The sequence below is a fragment of the Panthera leo genome, chromosome C1 (assembly GCF_018350215.1).
Source record: "Panthera leo isolate Ple1 chromosome C1, P.leo_Ple1_pat1.1, whole genome shotgun sequence".
NCBI lineage: Eukaryota > Metazoa > Chordata > Mammalia > Carnivora > Felidae > Panthera > Panthera leo.
Window position 1 is genome coordinate 150863154 of NC_056686.1, and position 22848 is coordinate 150886001.

The following is a 22848-nucleotide window of genomic DNA, read 5'->3' on the forward strand; positions in this document are numbered from 1 at the left end:
AAACAATGCCAGTACTTTTAAATAGCTACATTAAACTCATTGTTTGAAGCAGAATCAAGACGCGCAGGCAGGTCACTCAAGTGAAGCATTAAGCCAAAGCAAGAAAAGAGAATGATATTATTGATGTCTGTTGCTTTCCGCAGCTACAGAAACTCGGGGAGTTGAAAATGTTCCAGAAGCAGGTTCTCCTAACCTTCACAGATTAATCAGGAATCTTTCCTTCCTCTACTGGATAACTACACCAAAAATAAATGTTTCCCTATAAACTTCAAAGTCTATTCTTAATGTTTTCTGGAACACAAAGTGAATGTCAAGTGCCCAGTGAATATAATTATATCCCAACTATTAGCAGGTTAATTTTCATATGTTGCAACTGAAAATTCGTGGAACTGTTATGTACCAGTAACTGTGTTCTGGGTTTTCCTTCAAGGGTTGAGGATAGGAAAGGACTCTTACTAATAAGGAATTAACTCTTCATAAGCTATGGACATAAAAATAGCATGCAGAACAAAAAACAAGGTATATTCCTCATTTTAATATATTCTCAAATTCCACTCTTGACTCATAAATTTTAAAATAGCTAATTTGATATTCTATATGGGTAGGAAACAGAGATGTACATGTTAAAACATAGAATATATTTTTAGGGGCGCCTGGGTGGCTCAGTCAGTTAAGCATCTGACTCTTGATTTCTGCTCAGGTCATGAACTCACTGTTCATGAGTTTGAGCCCAGCATTGGGCTCTGTGCTGAAAGAACTGAGCCTGCTTGGGATTCTCTTTCTCTCCCTTTCTCTCTTCCCCTCCCCTGCTCTCTCTCTCAAAATAAGTAAATAAACTTAAAAAAATAGAATATATTTTTTAAAGTCTTACCTTAATTTTATAATTAAAATCAATAATTATAAAATTTTACATTGTAACCTCTTCAAATACTGTGGACAAGGAGCCATACTGGTTAAATCAAGTTTTAAGCTATTTCCCCTACCCACAAGGCACCTGTTTCTCATATATTTCTGTATATTGCTTTGTGGTCTTTTGATATTAGATTTTAATTTTAAGTACAGTGGAAGAGGGATTCTGGAATGTCAAATTACTGCTCTTGACCTCATTTGGGAATCCTATTTTTTAATGATAACACTAATTTCTTAAGGAACAGAAGTTCTCTGTTTTCTTTGTTGCCTTTTTAAAGTTCTTGTATATTGTGTTTCTTCCTGACGATATCAATTCTACATTTGAAACTGCTGGCACAAAAGTAGCAACAGATTTTTTTCCCCCGAGAGTATTCTCAGAACAAATGAGTAATAACAGTCTAAATTTTAGTGACTGTGTTTAAAAAAAATTGTTTGCTTTCCCACATAGTTAATTTTCTGTCTTATTCTTGAGACAGGTAGTAGAATACTCATCTTCAAAAAAGTAGTCTGTTTGATTACTTGGTTTTAACTAGTTATGAAGACTCACATTCAGTGGTGCCTACGCTACTTGAACAATTTACCCTGTAAAGAAAAGGGTTGGAGTTAGAAGTTGGACTAGGAGGCTGATTAGATTCTGGGATCCTGCCAGTTTAGTGGAAAGGAGAGTATACAGGAATCAAAATGGTCCTGCTCTCAAGTGGGCATGTCAAGTGGAAAAAATCCTGGACTCCAAGTCCAGAAATGAAGGTACGAGTCTTGGGTATTCAGTTAACAATTTGTGGGACTCTGGATAATTCACTTATCTCAAAATTCTCTATAAAAATAAACTCTTGACTAGAATCAATGAAAAAGTCAGAGATTGCGATAAAAGAAACCACAAAGTAAATAGTAGACTAGAGCAAAGTTTAGTGTCTGACCCTTTCAAATTCCTCAAAACATATACACACATATGAAACGTTAAGAGAAAGTCAATATATAAAGCCACTTGGAATGAAGTGGATCTGACCAACCTGGCCATAATGTGGGGGTCCCAGAGGTCCTTCCCTTTGGTCCCATCCTGCTTCTTGGCACCTATTACCCTACGGAGCACAAGTTACAAAACTATTGGAACAATTATATTTTGTAAAGGAGATTTCCTCCAAAATAGCACTAGAGTATTTCTCTATATTACGTTATTTTGTCTTTACTGCTAAAGCAAAAACATGGTGAAGAAATCAGAAAGACTGCCACTGTCACGATGTACCCCAATCCAGTCATTCGACATGTAATAATGTTTTTATTGGCAGTTTGATATGCTAGACAATATTGCTGCCTGGAAATAGGAACTAAAAAAACCTATGTCTCTGGTATCTTCCCTGAACTTAAAAAAAGGGGACGGTTTCAAGATTCAGGATAGAACAAAACTGTCTCATTGAAGGCAAGATTCCTTCAACTTCCCTCTGAAAAGATTGTTTTCCCCTCTGATTCTAAAGGACTAATTTGGTTCCCAAATGCAGAAAATTTTGAGGAAATCTATGTAAGAAGCATATTCAAAATCTTAAAGTGACTAATGAGAAGTCTAGGCAGAGGGGTTATTTTAATTCATCATATAAATAATATAAAATAGTTCTAAAATGTAAAAATATGGTAATGATTTCTCTTTTTAATATCCAGAAAGTTAATGCCTTAATTTTTACCCACTTTCAAGTAATAAGTTGTATAGAGTAGACAGTAATACTTGTTCTTTGGGAAATACTTCTTCTTTTTTCCAGTTAGCTTTATACTGAAATCTCATGGTTGCAGTTTGCTGTCCATTTACTGGACATTCATTCATTAGGATTTATTCATTCATTTTTGTAGAAGGAAATATAGGAAAAGGAGGGGAGGAAGCTGTCTTCATCTGAGACACAAAGTGGGCTGTTAGGATCTGATGATGGTAGAAAAATTGCAAGGGCACACGAGGTAACGTAACAGTTTTGGAAGTAATTCAGGTGCCTGCAGGTAGGAAAATTTAGGGGCCTGAAATCACTATTCTCCAATACCAGCCCATGAATAATGGATATAGCTATGGGCATAATTTACAAATGACAGTTTATCACTTGGAACAGGATTGCATAGCTCAACCGACAGGTGCCAGTCAACTAAGAAATAGTATTAGGATATTTCTCTCAGTACATCTTTTCTTCACTCAGTTTCACCTAACACTGTTGCCATGACCTGAAAATCAAGACTGTGTTCCTAGGAATAGTATGGAGATTTGTCAGCTTGATTCTTCACTTCAAATGTAAGAAGGATCAATAGGCACCAGGAGCTAGCTGCAGACCATTTTTAAATATTTTCTGCTCCATCTGGAAAGGAGAACTGAGACACCAGAATGACATAGAAGTGCCAAGGAACTGTGGAAAATGGCATGTTTATGTGACCTGGTTCACCTCATATCACAGGCCACCTCATCCCTTCCCCACCATTAAAGTGGTATCGTGATACCACCAACCTCCGGATATCGGAACGAGGGGCAGAAAAAGCAAGTTCTCTATTCCCAACAATATGGCCACTAAAACACAGCAGGTCAGCCTCAACTATGGCAGCCTCAGAAGAAAGACACTTGTTAAATCTCTCCTTCATGATCCTGCACTGCACATTTTTTCCCATTTCTAAGTGATTCTAAATAGTAGGCTTCAAAATACAGTTATATTTGAAACAGCTGTATTTAAAACAGAAAAAGGAATAGAGATGGGATTTTCTCCAGCTCCTCTAAGCTGAATTCTATGTGGTTTGAAAAGAAACCTAGGCGGACTTCATTAAAATAAGGAAGAAAAATGTAGTACTTAACATGTACTACCTTCTTCCCATCTCTATTGTCTCGTGCCGATCCCAACCTTGTTTCTTTTAAAAGTTTTAAGATTTCTATCACATCCACGTTTAAGTTGAACTACAGTGCTCATAGTTAGCCACGAAAAAGCCTTTTGTCTGGGCTGGTATTTCCTAGAGAATCTCCCCTTAAATATGAATTCCTCAGAATATCAATACATGTATTATATATAAACAGACATTAGAAATGGTTTCTGACGGGGCATCTGGCCAGCTCAGTCAGTTGAGCATATGACTCATGATCTCATGCTTGTAAGATGGAGTCCCATGTTGAGTGCAGAGTTATTTAAAAATAAAATCTTAAAAAAAATAAAAGCAAAAAATAAAATAAAATAAAAAAATAAAAATTGGTAAAAAGATGAAACATTGAGCCAAGCAAATATCCATCAAGCAAATAGTCATCAAAAATATTGAGTAAAAGTTGTACAGATTTCTGTAAATTAGGACTTCTGAAAACTTCTAATGTGCTAATTTGCTATGGTAATCCCCGGTGGGGGGGGAGATGGCAGTGGTGTTATTTGAATAAGAAAAGTTTTCTGCTAGGAAATGTTTGTGAGACCAGTGTTCTGAAGACACTTTGGAGCACTCCAGCCTATGTTCTCTAGAAAAATGTTCTTAAATGGAGATTGTTTCTTAGAGGGTTGTCCAGTAAGTGAAAATGGCAATAGTTTCTCTTGGACTCAGTAGTTTGCCGATGAAAGTAAGTCTGTTTCTCCAATATGAATTGCATAAGTAAGAATTAATATGTTTTTATCTCATTCAGAAATCTACAGAAAGAGATACACCTACAATAACAATAAAGAAAGATAAAACCTAGCTTTCTACTTGGGTTTTCCTTTTAGTTTCTTTAGCTGCATAATGAAAGGATTAAGCTACATCCATATTTCCCAAATTTGTCTCATCTTAAAAATGTGAAAGTAGAGGTTGCAAATGGAATGGAGATTGCTAAAAATCAGAATCCTTGGACTCCACTGAACTTTATCGACTTTCTAGGGAGTGTATGTGTGTTGGGGATGGATGGGAGAAAGAGAGAAGTGTTCCAGATGATTCCATTGATCAGGAAGTTTTGAAAAAAAACCTAGGGAAGATGCTAAGTTTCTTTGAATATTAAAATTCTATGAAGATTAACTGCTTTTTAATGAACTCTTTTAAAGCAATTGAGTTTTAGAGGGTTTATTATCTAACTACATAGTTTCCATTATAAATGTGATTTCCACAATATAGAGAACTAGGGCTAGAGGGGATAATATATTACCCAGGATATCACCATCCAGAAAATCAATGGGATATTTTATTTTATTTTATTTTATTTTATTTTATTTTACTGTATTATTTGGGATTTCCTTTTGAATAAGATTCCATGGTTGAATTAATTTCTTAACTCTAGGGACAGTTCACAGCTACTTAACATTACAAGACCTTGTGCTGCCTGGTATGAGACAATGGTATGTCTGCTCTGGAATTTCCACAGCTGATAAAAATCCTTTGCCTGATTCTCATCCTGTGAAACATGAAAAATTTACTCCTTCTGCCTACTCTCATTAGGCAACCCACTTTGAACTAAGTTTGTCCCAGCCCCTAGGCTATGAGGGCAAATGAGCAAAGAAACTCTCCTTTCAAAACTTCCTTTCTGTCTCTGGGTCTGACGTTAACCCAAGGCTCACACAAACTGGGGGGATTAAAAATGAAACTTCTTGGCAACAGATATCCACAATCTTTCTGTGTCTCTGTTGCCGTAGCAACCAGGCTATCACTATGTATGCTGAGCCAAATTATTTTTACCTGTCTTTTGTGACCACGGGTATTTTGCTTCTTTTCTTCAAGCATCTATTTTCAACATGTTTTTTTTGGCTGACAAAACTTTTAAAGAAGGTGATATTTTCTCCTTCCTTCATTTAAAAATATATGATGAATGTACAAAACCAAACAGGTGTTTTATTTATTTATTTTTTAAAGCAATCATACCTAAATGCTTGCTCTACAAGCTTTGGCTCTTAGTTGCCATTAGGGCTTCATATGGTTGCTGTGCTTCCTCATCTAGAGTATGGAGAAGTATGACTTTTGAACTAATTAGGCGTTTTAAACCGAAATAAACTGTATTTTAATGTAGAACATGTCAGCAAATAATGATCAGTTTTGATATGCATATAGTATATAGTAAAAAGAGATAAAAAATTAATGTTGCTTTTTAAAAATCACACATTTCCCTTTTCAAAATTATGAACATCTTTATTTTAAAGCAAAAAACATGCTTTTAGTAGTCAATGGCTACTTAAGTGTCTATAGTTACTTTTTATCTTTTTTTCATCATAACTTAGATAGATAGAATATATTTATTTGTCCAGAGAAAACTCAATGACATAATCCCGGATCTCAAAGATCAAAGCTTTGTATTCAGTAAAAGACCCTTGAAGGTAAAGACCTTGACTTACATATTTTTGTATCACTACTGTACATAAAACTTTGACTTACAGCTGGTAAGCACTCACTAATATGAAATCCATAATTATCCTGATGAATGTGCTTTATTTTTACTTGCAGATCCACAAATACTGTTTTTCATTTCAATTTGCATGTATAGACATAGATCAAACCCAGGATAATGGGAAAACACTAGATGAAGATTTCTGTTTTGCTGAGCCAAGTTTGATAGTATTCTATAAATAACAGTAAGATAATGAATGCAAAACCAACGTCATATTAAATTGGAAGTGTTCAGAGGCAATTTTGGACTCCTGCATTACATTTCAAATTTAATTTGGAATTTTGTGATTATTACTATTTCTGGCAGTTCAAGATGATCTGTACAGTTTTATTGAGGCTTGCATGATTTTATATTAGTTTAGGCAAGAAATGAAGTTTATGAAAACATTTAAAACATACTGTAGAAGTACTATGACTTTTGTTTTTTGTAATTTCATGAGTGAAGAATCAATAAGGCTTTATAAAAATAACTGTTGAATTTAGACTTTTTAATTAAATGTAATTTTTGATTCATGACCATGATATTATGGTTTATAATAAGAAACACGAATTTGGTCTTTCTCCCTGTTCCTAGCACAGAGCTCTAAAACCCTTGACTTTCCTAAGTGAAGAGAATGACAAATGTGATTTTGTTATGTTAATGAGGTGACTCTGGAAAGCCCCTAGGTCACCTAAGGTCACCTGCAGATGGGGGGCTGGTCACCAGAAGATCCAAAGGTGTGATTAAAGTTGGAATTTTCAGTCCCAGCCCCTACCTCTGGGGGGAGGTGGGGTGAAAATGGGTTGGAGGTTGAATCTATAGCCAATAGTCAATGAGTTAATCAGTCATGCCTATGTAATAAAGCCTCTATAAACACCCAGAAGGATGGAGTTTGGAGAGCTTCCAGGTTCCATGTACCATGGAGGTACAGGAAGAGTGGTGGGCCAGGAGAGGGCCTGGAAGCTCTCCACCCCTTTCTTCATACCTCACTCTTATGCATCTCTTCCACCTGGTGGTTCTGAGTTATATCCTCCTATAATAAACTGGTAAACTTAAGTAAGTGTTTCTCTAAGTTCCATAGCTGCTCTAACAAATAGTCAAGCCCAAGGAGCAGGTCATGGGAACCTCCAATCTGTAGCCAGTCATGGAGGCACAGGTGACAACCTGGACTTGAGGTTGGCATGGTGGGTTTGTAGGGGGGAGGGGGAGTTTTGTGACACTGGGCCCTTAACCTGTGGAATCTGTTGCTATCCCCGCAGGTAGACCGTGTCATAATTGAGCTGAATTGTAGGACATCTAGCTGGTGTCAGAATCTGAACTGGAGTTAGACTAATAACGGCATTATTAATGAAAACTATTGCTACATAGAAAACCACTTTTAATTTGCAGTGGTGTCAGAAACATATTTTTTAATACTGTCACTGAAGAAAGTTGAGGATTAAATTTATCCAGTATGAGGGAAACTACAGCAAGTGTTAAGAAGTTTTGTACTGTTAAGGCTGAGATGATAAATGAGTATTTTTGCTTTACTGAAGCTAACTGATACACAATTATATGCATTTATGATTTTAAACATTCACTAATAAAATCAACACTATCTCTCTATTATAAACCAATCTCCATTTCTAAACAAGTCTGGAATTACAAGTATTGTTTAGGGTTTCTGTCAAAAGTAAATATAAGTTGAGAGTCACTGAAAAACACGAAGAGATAATGAGCATATTCGCGATGGACAAAATTCAATGGCAAACATAAAGCCATAATCTCTAAGCTCCACTTTATGTCAGTAATCTCTGTGTAATTTTCCTTTTCCTGAGCGGCATGCTACCAACAAAAGCCAAACTCTTTTATCCTAATCTAAAAGTAGCATAAGCAAAATGGGATATAAACTTACACAAAAGATAATGCTGAAATGAAGCTCTCCTGTTAAGGATTGTTTTCTTTTGCTTTTTGAAGACTTTCAGGAGTTCTGGAGAAAATCTACCATATTCTCTTTCCTATTTCTGTAGACTCACTTTTCCGGTAAATTGCTATTAAACTTTCATATTAACATTTTGATGAAATGGCCAAATGTTAGGGGTGTATCCAAATGGCATCCTAAATTCTGAGTGGATCTAGGAGGGAAACAGAATCATAGAGAGGGGGTACTTTAGAGTACTTCAAGTTTGGAGTCATATGACCTCAGTTTGAAGGCTACTTCCATCATTTCCCATGTGACCTGAGCAAGTTGTTTCCTTTCTCCAAGCTTGATTCCTTTTCTATGAAATGGAGATGATAATAATAGTACCAAGTCACAGGAAGGACTGTTATGTGGATTCAAATTGACAATCCATTAAACCACTTAGCATAGAGCCTGGCGCATAGTGAGTGCTCAATCAATGTCAGCTATTATTAAATCTATCACAATTCTATTTTCATGCCAACAATACACTTAAATGAATCCTAAATAATGGGAATCTATTCTGGCTTTAGAGTTCTATGTGGATTTCACGACTATATGGGCTTTTAAACATTCAGAGATTTCTTTCTTGTGACCTAAGTCTCTAGTTAGTCCTAAAATTATTTTCTTGAGTAGTCTCTTTTAGTTAAGCTATGGAAAAATTATACTTGTGGACCAGCAGCAATTCTTTTCCCCGTCATCTTTTCCCCAAATTAAAATCTCCTGGTTCATTTAGGGCCTTTCATATGTCTTATTTTTCTGGTTATCACAATATGAATGTCTACTAAATTCATCAGACATGCCTCCTAAGTAATAATGCAATAAGTTGTAGAATTATTTGGTCATAATTTGGCTAGTATTGAGTCAAAAGGAAATGTAAACTACTTTTAGTTCATAATATATTCTTGTAGCATTTATTACATTAGCACCGTAAAAAATGCTATCATTATATATTGTTATATAGTGTTTTTCTGAGTAGTTTATAACCCCTAGTACTATTAGTGCTAGTTTTCTACTTCTGTGTCTCTAGTGCCTATCTGGCACATAATGCATATTTAGTGTGTGTGTGTTTGTGTGTGTGTGTGTGTGTGTGTGTGTGTGTGTATGTGTGTGTGTGTGTGTGAAAGAGAGAGACACTGATGTTTAACCTGAATCCCATCTTCGTCTTTGCAATGGGCCACTTATTTTGTTTTCCTTCTTTAGAGCCTCCCCTCCCCCACTGCATTTTTTTGATGTGGTCATTGGTCAAGGGGCTATACTTCTACAAGGATGAGCACAGGACCCATAGTGGCCAATAGAATTCCACTTTCTCAGGCATATAATGGACACCAGAGGAGAGAAGGCCCTTCTCATCAGATTACCAACTGTGAGTATTATGTGAGTCAAGAGAGTCTGAGGTTCTTGCTTCTATCAGATGTGGAGAAAGGTCAATATAGAAGAAAGTATGGCTGAGAGGGAAAGAATGTCATCAACTCTTTAAACAATGAATGCAGCAGCCACGGCCCAAAGCAGGTCTGTCCTTGCACTTTTTGGTTATGTGACCCAATAAATTCCCCCTCCTCCTTTCATATTCCGCCTAAGGTGGTTCCAGTAGGCTTCTTTTATATTCTGTTATGGCACTGACTGATAAAGTCTCGTGTGACCAAAAAAGATTTGGAACCCATAGTGCCTTTTTCTTAAATCTTCCTGATATTCTTATGCATATCCAGGGAGAGTGATCTACTACCAAATTGGTAAAAGCTGAACATGACAACATATAATATATTTTATCCTAAAATTAGCATAACATTTGAAGTAGAAGTAGAACTAGCCTCAGGAATAATGAAATCATCCAAGAGTGCAAGAGTTTGGTTTCCTTTTATTTAAAAGGGAGCAGATATAGCAAAGGATTTTATCCTCAAATGAGAACCACAATTACATGGTAAAAGCAGATCTTTATTCTTCACTCACCCAACTTTTATTCCAATCCATTGTCCTCTCTCCACTACTCCACTGCTATTTGGTAGGAATTAGCCAAGTAAGGCCCTGTCTCCTGAGGACGGACCCGACTACACATCAGCCTGTACCAGCTAGACTGCGGTTAAAAAAAATCCACATCTTCTGAGTTAATTTCTGTTTTCTCCAATTAACAGAGAAGGTCATATAGAATAGCAAATAAAGAGATGATGCATTCTAGAAGTATGCCTTATGAGACCAGCCAATGAAAGGGGTCTCTGGACCAGAAACAAGAGTCAGATTTAGAATATTGCCTGAAGGGAGAATTTGGAAGGCAAGCATTTGTTTTGGGGATTGTTGACCAAAAGACGTACTCTTGCTTAATTCTCTCCAATGCCTTCAGTGGTTCATTTCCAAATCTTTTAAGAGTCTTCTTATATGTTGTATATATCACGCTAAGCACTAAAAATACAAATACCTCATGTTTCATTCCTTCGCTGGTACTCACAGTTCCACAACTATGTCCTATTCCAGATTCTAATTCCTCGCCTTGAAACTTCTCAAGCTTCAAAATTTCTCTAAGAGTTTATATTCCCCAACCACTATCCCAAACTTCCAATATAGGTACTGTTTCCTCTTTCAGTATGTTTTGCACTCTGTTGTTTACCTACAGTGTAATCCTTTACACTGCATCCTAATGCCTAGGTATTGTACTTGTCTGTTTCTCTCACACATCTAAGGCACAGTATTTGCTTTTTCACATGAATTCCCAGAACTTACTAGCTCTTAATAAATGCTTGTTGAGTGAATAAACAAACACGTGAATGCATACATGCATGAATGAATGAATGAATGAATGACTAACAGCATGGTCTCTACTCTGAAGAAGCTCAGTCTAGCTGGGGAAGAAATAACCATTAGGCTAATTAGCAACTAACCATTGCATAATAGAGATACGATCCAAATATTGACAGAGTATAACATGAGCAGAAATTAATTGTTCCTTTGATTTTGTGCCTTTTTTTTCCTCGTGTTTGCTTTATTGTTTGTGCTCAGAGGAATATTTAAAACTCACTGTTGAATTATCTAAGAACAAAACCCTGATATCTTTGAAGGAAGGATTACCATCCAAATCTATAAATGGAATAAAACAAATAAGAACATTAGATAAAGAAAATACTGCTGGCTGCCTACAGAAATGCACTGAGACTATCTCAATAAGGAACATTTCCACACAGGCCTAACAAAGGGAATAGTAAAATTATGACCTAGTTTTTTTTAGTGACTAGAGGACTGTTGTTATATGTTGGGAACATGGAAATTCCAGAGATAGCTATGACGAGGAAGCTTCACAGACATTAAATGAGAAGAGTCCTGCTGTCAAGTGTTTAAACAATTTCCAGAGGCTACGTCTGCAGGAGGAATTTATCAATATGCAATCTCTACCTTGTTTGGTTTGACATGTGGGCTGTTGGCGGGTTTGTTACTGGGAGCTATAGATGACACTAAAAAGAAGAGGGAGCATTCCTACCACCTCTTTTTTTTTAGTTTTTGGTCCCAGCCTTTTTTCAGTTCCTCATCATTTTGGCCAGAACCAGATCCGCTTAAGTGTTCTGTCTTCAGAATGTCCTTCCTATTGCTGTATTTTTCACATTTATTTTAAAGAGTGATAGTTTATAAAACAGGATCTAATTCAAATCTTCTAGCATCCTTAAGATGCACTGTTTTTCATTTGGGGCCCTCTGGAGTCTGTGGTAAGGGTACTATACTGTTTGTATGGAATATGAGAAACTATAGGAAAGAAATGTGGTGTTTCTGTGGGCTTGGGATTACCTCCGTGATAAGGAATGAAGACATTTTTTATTTTTATTTATTTATTTAAAAAAAATTTTTTTTCAACGTTTATTTATTTTTGAGACAGAGAGAGACAGAGCATGAACGGGGGAGGGTCAGAGAGAGAGGGAGACACAGAATCTGAAACAGGCTCCAGGCTCTGAGCAGTCAGCACAGAGCCCGACGCGGGGCTCAAACTCACATACCGCGAGATCGTGACCTGAGCCCAAGTCGGACGCTTAACCGACTGAGCCACCCAGGTGCCCAGGAATGAAGACATTTTTTAAATGTTAAAACAAATACTGTGATATTATGAAAGATGAAGGTAAAAATAAGAGAAGAATTTAAAGAGAAAGCATGAGACCTGAAAAGAATGCCAAGCTTTTGAGGTTAGCTGTTGCATTTTACTTTGACTCAAGGCATTTTTGTGAAAAGGTAATGGAGAACCATCTAGAGGGGAAAGTTGCCCTTGTCCCAAGCTCGTGCCCAGCCTAGCCTCTCCCTGGGCCAGGAAAATACCTGTTTCTAAACACCCAGGGACTTTTGTACAGTTTTTTAAATCTCTTAATTTCTATGTTATGGAATTATTATAAATAATCATTATAAATTACATATTACAACATAAACATAAAATATATAGTAGCATATGGCATGTAGAATGTCTCATCCCAAACACAGACCACTCAGGACTATTTTGAACTGACTCCTGGTCGTTACATCGCTATTTCAGCTAACACATAAAGGATTATTTACTGACTACAGTATTGCTGGCAGTGATCATCACTACAGAAAAAACTTAATCAATTCAAAATCTTTAAGGCTTGGGACAGAGATTGGGGCCAAGTTTACCTATATATTTGTGACAGTTTTTGAAAAGATGTGCTAAGCAAATATATCAAGTAAAGTGTTTGTAAAAGAACTGTTTACTTGACACAAATTTTAGAGTCACGAATTCCCAGCAATGTAAGTGCATTGTAAGCAAAAGCTAGATGTTGCTTAGGTTGGTATTTTGATATAATAGGTACAAATTATTTTTATCTATTCTTTAAAGCAGGGCTTCTGCTATACATTACATTTTTACCCTAGTTCAAATTGCAATATTTATTTGAAAACAATAAAATATTGTTCCTGTGGAAATGTATTATTTACTCTGACTTTTAATCATTTCGGCTCTTTTCCTCAAGTCAATTGACTTATATCTGAGTCTACTTAGTAGAGGAAGTGAACAAAAGGAGGTCACAGTTAAGACTAACTTCCAGTTAGTCACCTAAAGTTTCAACAGTCACATCCATTATATTAAGAAACTGTGCTTTAATAATGCAAGAGTTGGCAGCAAAACAATAAATGTCCAAACATGATAAATAGCAGGTTAACCACCTCTGCGACAGAGAGAACAACAGTATCAAGCTAGCCCATTTTTGCTTAGTCTTGTAAGAGATACAATCACAGTCTATAGTTTTATTTTAAATCTGTCACATTAAAGGGTTACCCAACATTTCAAGATATATTAGGGTGCAATAAATAGCTTACCTTTTTTGATAGTCGTTTACAGGAAAAATAATGTGCTTTATGGTGCAGAGAAGAACCTTAAACATGGTCAATATTGAGAATAAAATCATATCCCACCTGGGTGACTTTCTCTGTCACGTTGTGTGTTCGATCTTTAACCTTGGGTGCAATAATGGTTTTATCTGAAGAAGGAGGGGATGCATTCTTTTTTTCAGTTTTGACATCTGAAAAATTCAGAGTGAGCTGTGGAATCTTGTTAATGGTGCTGTATTTGTTGAGATTTGAATCTGACGTGGATCCCAGGAGGCTTGACTTGATATGATTAAAAGGCCCTAAAAAAATTGGAAAATATTTGTAAAAGCAGGATCAGGAGAAACAGAAGAAGAAAGAGATGGTCCTGAATGACCCGCTAATGATCCACAGCCAGTGTGACCCTGCTTCGGGAGGGACTAAATGCAGCCAGCTGGTACCTGACCACAGGTTTAGGATCACGGTCTGACACATGGAGCAGCACATGGGTATCGAGGGTAAGATGGGGTCCAAGGCGTGTACCCAGGGGGCAGATGACATCTTTGGCTGTTACTTAACTTCTTTCATTAAGGGCTGGAATAAAAGGAAAACAAAACAAAACAAAACAAAACAAAACACAAAAACCAAAAACCTCCACTCCCTATTATTGGCCAAACTGGTTTTTCAAGAATGTCTTTTTATAATCCAGGAATTATTCAAGGAAGAGACTTGCCTGTGGATAAAATCATGTTGGCCAGGAAATTTCTGAACAGGCTGTGTCCCCAGCTCCAATGTGTATTACTTTCTTCTCTGGGCCATGACAAATGACAAGTGACGAACCAGCTGTCATGTGCTTCTACTACCTATGTGAGGTGTTTTACAGAGCTTCTAAGAATTTCAGATAAGAGGGAGAAGGGCAAATGTCTGTGCGTACGTGCGTGTATTCTATTGAAAACTCCAGGATCCTGTGTGAAATTTTTAAAATCTTTCCTTCTTTTCCCCTTTCATTTACATTTAAGACTTTTTTTTTTGAGAGAGAGAGAAAGAAAAGCCTCCATAAAAAACCATACCAGAAGAATACTTTGGTGAACATAACTTAACATTGAAGTGACCATAGCTAGGTAATGGCTGGGGTTAGTGGTACCTGGTTATTTATTTATTTATTTATTTATTTATTTATTTATTCATTTATTTTCAAACATGCTATATGTTAGATCCCCAGAACTGATTCATCTTGCAGCTGGAAGTTAGTACCCATTTTCCGACCCTGGTCAATTCCCACATTTCTTTCCCACGAAGACAATTTAGCAAGGTTCCAGGGCTCCTGGTTCCCTTGTCGAAGATAAATACTCTGACTAGGTACACCTTGAGGTGAACTTACTGTGTGTTGCTTTTGAAGAGTCAGGAAATGCTCCAGAGTTTCTTGTAGAATGGGTAATGCAACTTTTACTAATATAGAGCTCCTAAAAATTGGCATCAGGAAGAATTTTATAGAAAGCCTGAGCCCATGACTGTTACTCAGCCATTATTTTGCTGCCTCAGAGAGTGCTTCAAACACACAGACTGCATGACTGAGCTTGTTAGTCAGCACATTTTGCCTTATGCTACTTTTTCTCCTGTTCAGAATGAAACAAATACATTTTAGGGATCAAAAAGTACTTTATGCAGGGCTGAACACTTGAAAATTAAATTTATAGGTGGTGTATTTTGAACCACAATAACAAATCAACTCAGCTAAAATATAATGCTAGTAAAATAATTGCCATCACCTGGCTGATAGTTAATTTGGAGAGAATTCACATATGTTTCTTTACAAAATTTTATTTTTGGTTATTTAAAAATTTGAAATTGTTTTAAGATCATTTTCATCCATACTGCAGACACTGTGCTTCTTGAGGTGCAATTTTATTCACTCCCTGAGTTTTATCCATGATGATGATCAAATCCATCTAGGTGAAAAATGTCATTGAGCAATTTGGGCATTTATTGCCCAGTATGCTCTCATTTGCATATAGACGCTCACTCTCTTTTCTATTTATAAGATAAGGAGAGAAATAGGAGCCAAAAGTGGCACCAAATTAATCTTGCCTTCAGACAGGTGTCTGATAGAAACCCCATTCTCTAGATCTCTCTATAAGTCTCCATCACAAACCACTGATTTAGTATTGCAACATATCCTAGATAGTGTTCTCTTTTTTGTATCATTGTATAATATTATGGCTATATTCCAGGCCTATATCTTAAAATTTGTAATTTGCAAAATATTCCAGGACTTCCAACATTTTAGATAATGTCTTTTTCTCAACTCTATTGTCATATTTTCACTCATTAGATACTTTTATTGCACACAGGGGTACAGAGAAGAGATTAGAGAAAGTTGAGCTCTGATATATAGTTAAGTTGTGTTTTAAACCCTTATGTCTATCTTTCAACTCTATTTCTGTCATCCTTCTATGTGGTGAATTTCTATAGCTGACTCTCTACGGAGCTGTTTAAAAAAAATCAGGCAAAACCATGGATGATCTATCACATTAGAGGAGACAAACACTGTTAAATATGCTTTGATTGTCCTTGTAACCAGTTTCAATAAACTCCACTGAACTGGCTACACCAATAAGCACGAGGTCTCAACCATGACAGTACTTCATCCTAGGGGCATTTGTTGGGGACATTTTTGTCTGTCACAATGATGAGAGGTGGCTCAATTGAAAAATTGTCCCATATGTCCAGTGGGCATTCCTGTAGGTGAAAGCCTGTTTATAACAATCTGAGCCTTGAACCTGTTTCACATATAAAGAGTACAATGTACTTTTAACATGATTTTAATGTGTTGAACTTTGTAGAGCTACAACTACCATGTAAAGGAAAGAGTTTTACATTGTTTGGTTCAGAACTTTACCAAAAGTTGTTCACCATTTTGAAAAATTGTATCACTTGGAGTTACTCTACTTGTGGCATTTGAATTGCCAATACAAAATTTCAGACTTCACGCTATAAGGTTATAGTCTGTGTTTGCAGGTCACGAACAAATATGTAAACAAAGAGATTTGAGTATTTTTTTTGACAGTGTTGGAACTGGATATTAAATTTGCAGAGAATTACAGGAATCACACTGAAGATCATTAATAAAATTTCTTTCAAAAATATTTCATATGATTGTTCTCTATGTATGTAAAATGATACATGATGTAATGAAAAGAAACTATGTAGTAAGAACTAAACACTAACTGATTTGTCTTGAGATTGCCTGTTGGTTTCCAATCTCACGTTAGTAACTCTTTAGAGATCTGCCACAACTTCATCATAATGTCTCGATTGCCATTTCTTGCTCCAATCCATTTTTTAGTCCCATTGTTTAGGAAAGCATATGGTCTGCAAGGCCTTTTTACAATATTGGATAAAGAATATATGTTCTGACATTTGGTGGGATTTCTTTCTTAAACAGTGCAATTCATTAATATTGATGTTATCACATATGAAATCATGTTGACATTACACTGAGCTGTTAAGGGCCAGCTTACTGGTGAGAACATCATCCTTTTTCATTTTCTCCCCAGTTTATTTTGGGATATTTTTCATAATTCAATTTTTGTTATTTCCTGTTTCTAAAATTCATATATAAATAATTCTGGTCTGTTATTGTTTATTCCAATACTGCTTTTTATTTTGTTATCCACTCATATTCCTGCTCTATCATTTTCTCTAGTACTTATCTGGATGATTTTCTCATGTCTTTAATGCTCTTAAAGCCATTTTCTAAAAATGTCTGCTCATTGCATTATGTCTTCTAGTGTAGTTAGTTATATTTGAGCATTGATACATTGAGAAATGTATCATTTTATTATAAACTGCTTTCCTTGTATTCCTCCTTTACATTGCAGTTAAAGAATCATGTTGATCTTTTAGAAATAGGTTATTTCTAAATGCTGTTACAGGATAGTAAAATGAGTATAAAAAATATTGTTGCAAAACAAGGGGACATTGGGTCTGACAGGGCTGAGAAACCACTGGTCAATATATGTCATATGCAGATTTGCTCTCAGAATATTATAACTTCATTGAGTCCATATTTTAGCTTCTCGTATTTACTGGTGGATAACCCTTCAAACTGTTATTCTATTCTGCTTTTTTTTTTTTTTGTAACTTCTTAATAATAGAGATTTAATCTAGGCTTTCTTTTAAATCTATATATTTAAAGAATTCAGCAGAACCTAAAGTGTTACTTAAAATACTTCATGCATGCTACTTAGATAAGACATTTACAATCTATTTCATCCCATAAACAAAGATCATTATGCTTTTTCCACTGATTTTGAAGCAGATATTTATTTGCAGAAGTCTGAGTTTGCAAGCCAATGTGCATTAGCTTAGGTTCCTCTAAAACCTATCTAAATTCTAGTGAAAAAATTTCCCAAGATTTTAATTATGGTAAGTATTCACAGTATTCTCGTTTTCACTAATCGTCAACCTAAGCAGATAGAATATGGGGCCAAAAGGGAATAAGCATCAAGGACTAGAAATCAGAACACAGGGTTTCCTACCTCCTAGGTCTATATTCAGAGAGGCCTTGGTTGAGGATTTAAAGGTGAAAGGCAGCCTCCCTGAGAGTGATCATGAACAGATGGGATTTAGGATTCTAATGAAAGAAAGGAGGATAACCTGAAAAACAAAGTAAATGAATTTAAATAAAATAAATGGGCAGAAATAAGGGGAAATAATAGCTTCAATAGAAAGGAATGTAAAACTCAAAGGTGCATAAGGAGGAATTGATGTTCTTTAGAGAAACATTTGCAAAAGGGATGACCATTCATTTAAACGTTTCTGTATTCTAGAAGGAGACGAAAAACAGGTGACCAAGTAGACTAAACCAACATCTGGATAAAGCTCTAATATATTACAACTGTCTGATTAAATATAAAGTAGGCCATGTTCCAGCTACAAAGAAATAACCTGAATTTAGAGATCAAGCCAGAGGCTAAAGCAACAACTGGGAAGAATTTTAGATTAAAGATGTTTAAAATTTTTATGATAAGGTTATTTGAATTTATCATGAGTTACAAGATGCTAAAAGAGAATATATTCTCTTTTAGAAGTGCTGGAAATATAGCCAAGGACATCTGATAATTTTTAAAAAATGCTGTTTTCTTTTTTAAAGATCATTGCTCTTGAGGATAAAATGGGACACAAGAAAAGGAGAGAAAAAAAAACGTAAGGTTATCACATCATCAGGTCTTTACACAATATTTCTTAGGGCACTGAGTTTATTTGGCTAAAGTTTAATAAAATGTAAATTGCTGAAGTGACTTAACGTTAGAAAAAAAGCAAATGCAGTGTTTAGTAATTGGATTTTGTAAAAGAACACTGGCAGCCAGTTTAAAACTTAGATAGATAAGAAGTAATCATATTATTTGTAGTCCATAATCATATTACTTCTTTGGGTGTGTAATATATAATTTTCAGAAGAAAACTATCACCATTGAAAATCAGTATGCAAATTCTTAGAAGATCACAAAAACTTGGCCAGTGTAGCTTATAAGAAACAAGCTGTATCAGATCAGTTGATTTCCTTTGTGAGTCTGACAGGTTTTGTGGCTTGGGGAGGTGAAAGCTGTGATCAGTCTTGCAGATAGTTTTGTTTCTGACTCATATGCCAGATTCACACACAAGATGGAAACTGAACACACTATTGTCAGTGGGATGCAGAGTTCCTTGGAATAATAAGCAGGTGGAAGCAATAAAGGGGTAAAGCTATATTAAGGACCTATTTACTAAGTGGGGTAGGGGTGGGTTAATTTTTATGGATGACTTGGAGAGCAGTGTAGGCAGAGAAACCACCACTAAATTTGAGGTGAAGATCAGTTGATGAGTGATTGAGACAGGATTAGGTTCACCTCTCACAACATTAAAGAGATTGTTAACAGCATTTAACGTACATGCACACATAGAAGCAGCAAATGCAATTTATTTGAATTAACTTTTCCAATCCTTGATAATGGGTTACACTTAGATCTCTGAGGTCTTATTTCAAAGATTCATAAATTTCAAGGAAATGTATTAAAGGGAAACAAATTTAATCCTAAGTAAGAAGGTTAAATGGAAATGATTCTGTTTTAGAAGAAAAGACTGAGTACCGATTGCTGTTCTTATAGTATGATATTATATCAAGATTAGACGTAACCAGCTGGAATCTCTGGCCACTCAGGATAGATAAAGGAGGGAAGAAAATTGCATTTCAGCAAGAAGGATTTAGGTTAGCTCTTGGCGTAACAGGCAGTAAAATAGATTTCCCAAGAAAGTTAGAGAATGGGATCCCCCCAAGATAAAGATTCCTCTACCATTTGTGTCAGAAATTTTGCCAACCACCTCGTCTGAGGGGAATAAACCAGATGCTCTTGAGGTCCTTCCAAATGCCTGCCGAAATGATTTATTTTATTTGGTCAAGAAATTATTTGTGGGTGACTTTGATATTTAAGAACTGTAGTTATGCATTTGTACACAAAGAAGTATAGAAATTTGTCTTTTATTTTTTAAGTTTTATTTAAATGTGGTTTAGAAACAAAACCAAAATATTTTAAAAGCGCACTTAATGTATTATTCTATATCTACTTAGCATGTTAATTTTTCAGCGAAAATCTTAAAGAGCCAGATACTTAAGTATTTTTTGATAGTTTCAAAACCAGAGTCTGAACAAATAATGAAGACTTTGGAGGGTACATTTACATTAATTTTTAAATTAAATTTGCGCATTTTTAAATCTAATTTGGGAGTTTGACTTCATAAATATTAATATGGGAAAACTTCCTACAATGGTTTAGAGTTTCCTAATCCCAAATTCTGACTTTGATGATTCATTTTTATTTAAAGACTACTGCTATTAAAAAATTGAGGGTCAAGGAAAAAGGGTTGGGGATTAAATGGATTTATGAGAGAAAAATAAAAATGTGGTTTGAATGACAGCTGTGTGAACTACTAATTTTAAGATAAGCAAGCTCAATTTTCTATTTATTGAGACAAATCAGATTCATTTTTCACTGAATTCAAAAGATCATTGGAAAATTAGTGTCTAATAATTAATTGCTAATTATTAAATGCTAAAGCCAATCATATTTCATACAAGCAAGTTAGCAAGGGGTGTCTGTATTCTGTTTCTTGACATTATATCCTGAATTATACTCAAATCACCATCACAACTGACACTAATTTGTTCCCTTTTAGAAATCACAGTAGACAGGCCAAGGATAGAATAATCATGTGGATGAAATACCATCCCGGTATTGGAGGTCACCTGCATAGACCCTTTTTGAAGTGCTCGCAAAAGAAAATTGGGATGGGAGAAGCTGCCACAATGTCCCTTATTTTCAAATCACCCTGGATTGATGACCAGAAAACAGCTATAGTGTCTAGTGCTATTAATTCATAAGCATCACCAGCTCTGACTTAATTAGGGAAGCAATTGAGAAATCAATATACAGAACTTCATAGTGATCAGAGTAGCAGTGACATACAGAAGAGGCCAAAACAGTGAATTTTAAATAATGATGGTTACCGGTGGAGACGTGTCCATGCAACATACATGCACCAAATGAGTCATTGTCACCATATGCACACTCACAGCGGCATGCATGGCCTATGTTAAAAGACTAAGTCCAAATGTTTTCAATTTGATGAGAATAATATGATTACTATATTTTGTGATTCCTCGTACCTACTATGATATAGTAGAAAAAACAGAGGTGAATTTCAAATTTTTAGTCAAATCCAGACTTTTCCAGAGGTACTGCCCACTTAAACTTTAACCTACAGTACCTATAGGTCATGCCAGTGATTTCAGACTAATATAGGACACAATTAAAAATGACTGAAATGTAATATAGAAAAATAGAAAATGACCATCATGCATGTACAGTTTACTACTACAGTAAGCTTAAAACCATACCCCCTGCCATCCAGGAACGTGAAACTAGTTTTAAGGAAACAAAAGAGGAACAAGTGAAGAGATACTGTCATGTAGCACTTTGATTACTTTATTTAATCTTGCACTCAAAACCTTTTTGGGGCTGAAACAGGCTGATGTGCCTCTTTCATACTGGAATGTATTTAGCTTAATATTTGTTTCTTTCCAAATGGTTTAAATATTTAGGAAGTGTTCATTGTCAACCTAGGCTTATACTTGCAAGAAAAAGGAGTTCAGAATCATTTTGGTGCCACAGCTGAGAAAGTAACAATGTCTCCAACAAAATCAAGCCACGATATCTCCACCAGGCACCTGGACCAGCTAAGGGCAGCATGATGTTGCATTGAACAGGGCATACAGCAGGCAAGTGAACATGCCAAGTAAAGGGGCTCTTTGAGCATCAGATGATGAAATTTGAGTTCGTACATTACCTTTGACATTGCGACCATTGTCTGTTTTGAGCACATAAGGGTAAAAAAAAGAAAGAAATATAAAAAGAAGACTAAAATTATGTTATATACACTGAATTACAATCAGAGTAAACAGGATGTGATGATTGAAAATTGTATCTTTGAAATTAGCATTTTGTATTATTCAACCAAGTAAAATGCACATACCAAAAATAATATCTGCCATCATAAGCATGCACGTTCAAGTATGTGAATCATTTATCTCATTTATTTTAACTGGATTCCAAGATGGATATCTTTTATAATTACGACACTTTGGAGAAGGCATCTCCAGCTGTCTGCAGTTGTGATAAAAACTTTCAGTCTTGTCAGAAGCCAATTTTAGTGTCCCTTCAACCGTCATTTACAAGAAAGACTGCACAACATTCGGTATTTTAAGTAATTGTTTTTTCATATGGTTTAACCTAGAAAATTAAGACAACAGCTTACCTTAATAAACCAACTTGTGTCACTAATCAGAATTCTATTAACTGCCACTCCCACAAATGTTCTTCGATGCATATTTTGAAAACACCAAATAGTGCTCAAAGAATCATTCTTAGGCAAAAATAATTGTAAGAAATCAGTGAAAGATTTGACTTTTAAAAGTAATGTGAGATTTGTAAGTCTATGTTGTCACAATGCACTCAGTATAATACCTAAAATATTTAAGAACTTCATTTATATTAAGATGGGCTGTTTTCAAATCTCAGAACAAAGTGTTTTCAGATTTATTTTGAGATTAGCAACCTGACCCTTCGATGCATATTTGCTAGTAACAAAATCTGCATTACTAGTTTTGAAACAAACAAGCTTAAAAGAAATGAAGTCATGTCAAAACCATACAAATATATCCAAGATTTGAAAAATCTGTTCAACATTTGTTGACATGTACAGTAATGCTGTGCATATTTAAAATCTTGGGATACATCATAATTGTTTCAAAGTCTACAAGTGAAGCAATTTCCATAATGCGGTATATTGAACTGCTAGTGTA

The 22848-nt window shown here is 35.5% G+C and overlaps 1 protein-coding gene and 1 long non-coding RNA gene across 4 annotated transcripts in view; one reads left to right on the top strand and one right to left on the bottom strand.

Moving 5' to 3' along the window:
• KCNH7 (potassium voltage-gated channel subfamily H member 7) overlaps positions 1–22848 on the bottom strand; it is a 154496-nt gene that overhangs the window by 107624 nt on the left and 24024 nt on the right. For 2 of the 3 annotated variants that reach the window (XM_042948966.1, XM_042948968.1), the window contains exons 3-4: positions 13557–13771; positions 1920–1988 (exon numbers count right to left, since the gene is read on the bottom strand). In XM_042948966.1, the coding sequence (XP_042804900.1) occupies positions 1920–1988; positions 13557–13771 (284 nt within the window). The remainder of the gene's footprint in view (positions 1–1919; positions 1989–13556; positions 13772–22848) is intronic. The other variant, XM_042948967.1, reaches the window with a different exon arrangement.
• Positions 7164–21894, top strand: LOC122226180. Its single transcript, XR_006205507.1, has 3 exons — positions 7164–7269; positions 9366–9528; positions 21611–21894. It is a non-coding gene; the product is annotated as an uncharacterized LOC122226180 (long non-coding RNA).